Below are 7490 nucleotides of genomic sequence, written 5' to 3'. Positions count from 1 at the left end.
CAAAGGATGTCCTATAAACGAAAAAATCATCCATGAATACCTCGGCAATTTTCTCACAAAATTATGAGAATATAGCAGTCATACATCTTTGCAAGGTAGCAGGTGCATTACATAATCAAAAGGCATACGTCTATAAGCGTAAGTCCCAAAAGGACAAATAAAAGTACATATCTCTTGATCTCCTCATGATACATGTATTTGAGAGAAACCAGAGTATCCATCTAGAAAGAAAAAGTGTGTATGCTTAGACAATCTCTATAACATTTCATCAATAAAGGGCGAAGGGTAATGATCTTTTTTAATAGCTTTATTTTATTTTCTATAATCAATTATCAACCTATACCCAGTTACCATTCTTTGAGGGATAAATTCATTTTTATCGTTAGGAACAACAATTATGCCACCTTTATTAGGGAAACAATGAACATGAATAACCTATCTATTCTCATCTATAGGATAAATTATACCTACCTCCGGGAGCTTTAATATCTCAGTTCTTACCATATCCTTCATTTTGGGATTCACACGACATTGATGATCAACAACCGGTTTAGCATCCGGTTACATATTAACCTTGTGCTGACAAAGAGTAGAGCCGATGCCCTTAAAATCATCAAGAGTATATCCAATTGCAGCATGATGTTTCCTCAATGATTTTCATAATCTCTTTTCTTCGTGCAGTGAAAGGTTAGCATTGATAACACATGATATATTTTCTTTTCATGAAGATAAGCATATTTCAATGTATGAGGGAGTTTTTAATTAAATTACAGGATCACTCTTAGGTGGAAGGGGGTCTTCCAAAGTTTAACATGGAAATTATGTTTAAGAATATGTGCTTGCCTAAAGAAATCAATAGCCGGCCATCCGGCCATATAGTTGTTTGATGCGTGCAAACGGAACGTTCCGTGCCATGTTATGTGTAATAACTGATGAGTACTTCCATTTTTATCTAAGCATTTACGTCCCGCCACCTGCTATTATTATGCAAGGCATTGTTTTCTTGGAAACATATGCAAGTCATTCGCTATATTTTACATAAGCATACTAATCTTGACAATAACAATTCCATCGTTGATGAAACTTGACAAATGATTTCTCTAGCTTGAAAAAAAATCTACCTCACAATTGCTTTCAATACCCTGATGTAATTTATTTTAATATTCATTGTCAATCATAATCCAAAACACCAATCAACACTTTGTATCTAATGGCTACCATTTATGTACAAAAAGATTAAAGGTAGTTCTCAACAATATTTATCCATCACCAATTTAGGTATCAGTACCACATGGCAAGCAGATAAGAAGAACAACATCATAATTCGTACAGGAAATGCATTCCATTACAAAATCAAAGAAAGAGGACCACATTGACTGATAGATTTAGTACTTGGCACTAGGGAGTAACATATTTGCAGAACTCGAAACAAAATCCCGATGAGAAAAAAAATTATGATTGGTACCTTTGTATAGGTCCAGGGTTGTGGCTTCCCAAATCAACCCTAAGCTTCTCTACAGCTTCACATATGGTTTCCTTGGAGTCACCCACCGTGATGACAGTCTCTGCATGAACCAAATACAAAATAAATAAATAAACCAGTGGGACATAGCCGGCCAACTAATCCAGGAACCCAAGATCCAGTTCCAGCCCCAAATTACTACTCCCTCTCTAAAGCAATATAAGAGTGTAGATCACTAAAGTAGTAATCAATACTCCCTCTCCAAATTATTACTCCCTCTCTAAACCAAGATCTGAACGCACTTCTATTTCTTTACGGAGGTAGTAATTAATAGAACCATCGTCGCGCCCATTGACCAGATCGAGGAAGAAATTAAGTCGCCAAGAGGCAGTTCTTCTCCAAGCTACCTTGCTGCTCATGATTGTAGATTAGTCATTTGACTTGATTTATGATGCTGTTAGGCCCTGTTTGTTTTGCCCTATGCTTCTGCTTTTGCAGCTTTTCTACTTTGGCCAAAAAGGCAAAAAAGCTCCTAAATAAGTCAAATGCCCCTATTTAGGAGCTTTTTTGTCTTTTTGGCCAAAGTGGAAAAGTTGCAAAAGCAGAAACATAAGCCCAAACAAACAAGACCTTAAGCTAAATCAGAACATCGAGACAATATGACCATGTGGTTAAATTGGAGTTCTACTCGCTGGCAAGCCAGTGGAGGGTTAGGTCGACCGACGGTGGTGCTACCATGGACGGCGTTGCGGGCTCGTGTGTAGAGAAGGAAACGCAGGCGGCGGGCGTTTCGGCATTCAGCAGTGCCGACGCAAGGTGGTGCGGTGACTGGGCGAGACTGGGGATCTGAAGCAGCGGGAGACAAGGACTGGCAGCGCCTATAGCCGATTCGCGGTGGAGCATCCGACCGTGGCGGTTGTGGCGTACCCGGGTCAAGTGCGCCTGGAAGACCGTGGTGCGGCATCATGCAGGGCGAGAAGGAGAGGGAGCAGGACGGATGCATCGGTGGCACCGCCGCCGTCTGGGTACGGTTGTGGCTGTGACCGGCCGTGCGGACATGGGGCGGTGAGCGACCTTCCTGTCGCAGCTGCGCTAGGAGGTAGGGAGGGACAGCGATCACGGCGAGGGTTTGCCTAGTTGGACTCATTGACTCTCTATGAAACTTTTTTTTCTCACATAGGCGGTGGCAGAAAATTTGTAAATTTGGCCATCTTTGATGGTCGTTCTCTTATTGATTAAAAATAATAATTTTAATTAACATGATAAACTAGGCGATGAAAAATAATCAAATTGAGAGTTACCTGAAAGAACATGTGGTAACTCTGCAATCACCATAAAAGAGCTTATAAATTTTATGTTTGAACTATGTATTTTTTTTCTGAATAAGTTTTGTCTGTGTGCTATATTCATTGTTATGTGTGTATATGTGGTCAAATGACCTGACATGCATGTCGTTGTATGGATTTGCGGTTTTCAAACTTTTTTGGTTGCTATAACTTTTCTTTCATCTCACGTCTTCACCGCTTAATTATGGTGTACTATAACTAAGTGTTTGCAATAAGCCATGCTTGTCACGGTTGTGACCGGCATGAGCACGTCCAGGTCAAGTCCATGGAGGGTGTGGGCATTGTCTGGGCATTGTCCGGCGTGTGTGTGCCCTCCGGGTCCGGCTCTTGTAAGGCAGCAGCTGTTAGCTAGAGTTGTGGGCTGTTAGTGCATGGCAATGCATGGCTGAGTTTGTTAGCCCAGGTGAGTACGTGCTAGTACTGGCCGGGTGATCCGCGCGTGCGTGTGTTAGTGGCCGGTGTGGCCGTGGCTGTGTGCGTGCGTAAGGCTATTTGTAGATCCCGCGGTGTGTGTAGAGAAAGTAGAGGAGGTAGGAGAGATGTTAGTCTCCAGTAGTCTCTCGTGTGGGTGTGGCGTCGGAATGAGCCGAGCCTAGGAAAACTAGAGATGAGCGTAATCTCCGCAGGGACCATGGTGTGCGCCCGGTCGGCAGGAGAGAGAGCTCCTATGGGTAGGCTATGATCTGTTGCCGAACCTGGATATGTGCCCAGTAAAGTAAGGCCGTTCATGCGGCCGAGGCGCCGTTCATGCGGCCGAGACGTTTGTGGGTCGGGAAAATCGTGTTTTCCATCTTCCACCTTCATTGGTGCGAATGAGAGATAGAGAGAGCTGGTTGGAGGTTTGTCCCAACACTAAAGACATACTTAAGCTATCATATTCGAGGTGCGTTTGGCCCATTACTCATCTTGTTAGTAACAAGTAGCATCTTTCCCGTCCAGATCCCTATAATAGCTAAATTAGTTGTGGATCGATGTACATTAATTTGTGGTATATAAAGAAATGGTGATGTGCTGTTTAGTCGTTCTGCTTGGTCGTTAAGCTACAAACAACATCATAGACCGGGCCACTAGTTTACAGAGAGTGACAGTCGTGGACTTTGTCTATTTCAACCATATTGAAGGCGCTACTGGCCAGTATTATGAATCTAATATGTTGCTAGTTGTTATTCTACCAAAGGGGCATTTTGCCTGTTCAGATCCTTATATACAGAAAAAAGAGGTGGTGGTATGTTGTTGCTTAGTCGCTGTGCTCAGCCTTTGAACTAGTCACGCATTTTCTCTTGTTGATTAGCTGACAATGTTGCATTTTCTCTACTTCCATCATGTTTAAGCAAACCTTCTCTTGTTACAGTCAAACACGATACTCTAAGCTACAGGCGTGTAGAAGTTGTCAAGGCAAGCTAATGGAGCAATGGATTAAACAAATAGTGCATTTTAATGTTTAAAAACTATCAAAGCATCTAAGCTAAACACGAAATGGTAGTCCTTATCCGATCCCTATACTAGCATCACACATTCACGTGTCTAGAGTCAACTCTAATGTTGCAATCAAATGATGTGATTAATTAACCATATTGATCTAGAATTTAATTTTCATATAATTCGATTTTCTTCATTGAAAGACGTAGACATGGGGATGTGGCTGTCAATATAATTACATGTCTAAAGTTAGTTGGATTATTTGCTATCAGATTCTGCATGTCAGTTTAGGGCAGAAAAATTGAATGAATACACTATGTATTTCGACTACATTGCGTTGCAGGGACAAGGAGTGACCACTATTATCTTCTCCCATCCGAACTTTTTTTTGCGATTCAAACAAGAGCTTCATCATTAACTAGTAACATGATTACAATCTTGTCTAGTACACCGAAGGATGCTATCCGGCACCTGGTGAATCCAGGCACACTCCGGATTTGATTCAGAAGCAAATTTGGCAACTTTGTGAGCTCCTATATTTGCCTCCCTCTTAACATGGTAAATATCAAAACCACTACATCCTTCTACCAGCTCTTGTATTTCATTGATAATCGACAAGATGCTAGATCTATGATGTTTTCTGGATCTCCAAAAGGACACAAGCTCCTGAGAATCAGTCTCCATTGTTCCTTGCCGAATATTGAGAATCTTCATCATCTTAGCTCCATCTCTACAAGCTAAAGCTTCTGCTGTTAAAACATTAGGGACTGAATCATACCCTTTACTGCTCGCCGCTACTACAGTGCCATCAGCGTCTCTGATTATGTTTTATTGGTCCTCCACTGCATCCAGGAATATCTAGGTGCTCCGTCTAGTTTTAAATCATGTTTGTCGTTTTATTGGTCGAACTCAATTAATTACCTATCTGATTGAAGTATAAGTAGTCGGATTGTTTCATTCCTCCAGGAAATCGATGGATTAGCTTTACAATTTGAATAGATTCAGACGACGAAATATTGGGATTTTCCAGGATTAGAGCCATGTGGAATCTTCAGATGAAATACAATGATACATTTTGTTATAGATGAGCTACATCCATCACAAATCAATGTTTCAATCTTGACATGCGTATGTGTGATGCAAGTAGTGGTACTCATGGTTACAAACAGCCTGGTTATATTCTCAATAAAAAACTACTCCGTTTACCAATGGTCAAAACGGAAGGATTCAAAGAGAGTTTTTGGTATGCTTCAGAAGCACTTTGGCATTATTCGTGGTCTTGCCGAGTATTGAAACTCCACGGTCCTAGATCACGATGCAAACATGATGCAGAGATCCTCGCAGCGAATCGTAGCATGGAGAACCGAACAGTTCATACCCGTACTCTTGGATGATCTTATTGAGCATCACTGACATCCTCATGGCACTTCATAGTTGTGGTTTTATCATGCTCTTTACTTCAACTGAACCCTTCTGTGTGTTTGAATTTGAATAATTTGATTTGTAAACTTTGAATTTCTAATATTTGTTAATTGTATGAACGTCAATTATTATGTTTAGATTTAATACCTATGAAAAAATATGTAGCTGAAATGTAGTATTTAAATAAAATTAGGAATATTTTGCACAAAAAAAAATAAGGGAGGGATCGGCTACAAACCACACATTTTTAGAGGAGTAAATAAACTCCTCTAAAATTTACTCGGCCATTTATATCTTAAATTATAGAGGATTGATTAGAGATACTCTTATGATGTAGGTAGTTCCATACTAAAACCCGACTCCCCGACCTAATTTACCAGCATGTCTATGTCTCGGGAAATTGCATGGAAGTAACTAGCTACTTCTTGTCATACGTATGAATGTTGCCACTTGTAGCTAGGAGCTGCAAGTCATGATACGTGCATCTCCTTGTTGCTTGTTTGCAATACATGGACTTTGTCCACGTCTCGAGGCTACAAATACAAGTCAAATTGCAGCGCTCTACATCGATCTCGAGCCACCACTTCTAGTCATGGCATCTTCCAAGAGTAGTCTTGCATTGTTCACCCTGGCCATGGCCATGGCCGTGGTAGCCAATGTCTCGTCGCAGAACACCCCGCAGGACTACATCAACCTGCACAATCGCGCCCGTGCAGCGGACGGCGTCGGCCCTGTGGTGTGGAACAACAACGTGGCCAAGTTCGCACAGGACTACGCGGCGGAGCGCCGCGCCGACTGCCGGCTGGTGCACTCCGGTGGGCGGTTCGGGGAGAACATCTACTGGGGGTCCTCGCAGCGGATGACCGCAGCCAACGCGGTGAACAGTTGGGTATCTGAGAAGCAGAACTACCATCGCGGCAGCAATACCTGCGACACGGGCAAGGTTTGCGGGCACTACACACAGGTGGTGTGGCGCAGGTCGACCCGCATCGGTTGCGCCCGCGTGATCTGTGATAGGAACCGGGGCGTCTTCATCATCTGCAGCTACGATCCCCCGGGCAACGTCCGAGGCCGGGGCCCTTTCCTCGCCAAGTAGTACGTGTGTTTGTGTGTGATTTGTGGTATCGTGCTTATGTGTGCGTGTGTGTGTGTTTTATAAAGCGAAAAAACTGTAGTGTCTTTCGAATATTTACGTCTACATATGTTATACGCAAATAAGCACAGTCACCGGCCTGCATGTGTCCATGCCCCGGCTCTGTGGTGCATGTAAATGTAGTCGACGCCCGGCCGTATGCGTCCATTTATATATTTTGTTTTGTTCAAATCTTGAAGTTAGGAAAGATCCAACACAGGCAAATGAACGTCACGCGGAAGCACTGCTGTGCTTTCCTTTCACGCGGATACATTATTCTTGTTTTTGCGTCCACGTACTCATTCGAGATTTCGAGGCGAGAGTTTGGTAGTATTTCTCCGTTTCCGCCCAGATTTAGGCCTGTTTTTTCTTTGGGTTTTCCTTTCCTTCCCGAGAGTTTGGTTGATTTCTTCAGCCCTTTAACGCACCACTCGTACTAGCTAGATGCTGGAGTCGTTATGCGGTGACACGGTGTTGGTTGTCGACACAGCACCAAGGACATGGATCGACCCGGAACTCCACCGTGTCGCCAAGGACCCGTCAACTGTGAGGCCGCCACGACAAGTAGCACAGCGGTGGCAATGTTGAGAATGCTGGCCAAGCACAGCGTTGTGCTGCGCCTCCGCCCACGGATTCGCGGTCTACACGTTAGCACGCAGACTGGCACGTCGAGTTCACCAAGTCACAGTTGAGTTGCAAGTCGTGCTCT

At 43.2% G+C, this 7490-nt stretch overlaps 1 protein-coding gene across 1 annotated transcript; it reads left to right on the top strand.

The window, feature by feature from the left end:
• Positions 1-6234: 6234 nt before the first annotated feature.
• LOC119346833 (pathogenesis-related protein PRB1-2-like) lies at positions 6235-6991 on the top strand. Its single transcript, XM_037615962.1, has one exon. It carries the CDS (start codon positions 6242-6244, stop codon positions 6743-6745), a length of 504 nt encoding a protein of 167 aa, XP_037471859.1. The 5' UTR covers positions 6235-6241; the 3' UTR covers positions 6746-6991.
• The last annotated feature ends 499 nt before the right edge of the window (positions 6992-7490 follow it).

This window comes from Triticum dicoccoides, unplaced genomic scaffold, assembly GCF_002162155.2.
Source record: "Triticum dicoccoides isolate Atlit2015 ecotype Zavitan unplaced genomic scaffold, WEW_v2.0 scaffold52232, whole genome shotgun sequence".
NCBI classification, from domain to species: Eukaryota; Viridiplantae; Streptophyta; class Magnoliopsida; order Poales; family Poaceae; genus Triticum; species Triticum dicoccoides.
This window is presented reverse-complemented; position numbering and strand designations above follow the sequence as displayed.

Excerpts from the sequence above, each read along its gene's own strand:
- LOC119346833 (XM_037615962.1), top strand. The coding sequence starts at position 6,242 with ATGGCATCTTCCAAGAGTAGTCTTGCATTGTTCACCCTGGCCATGGCC.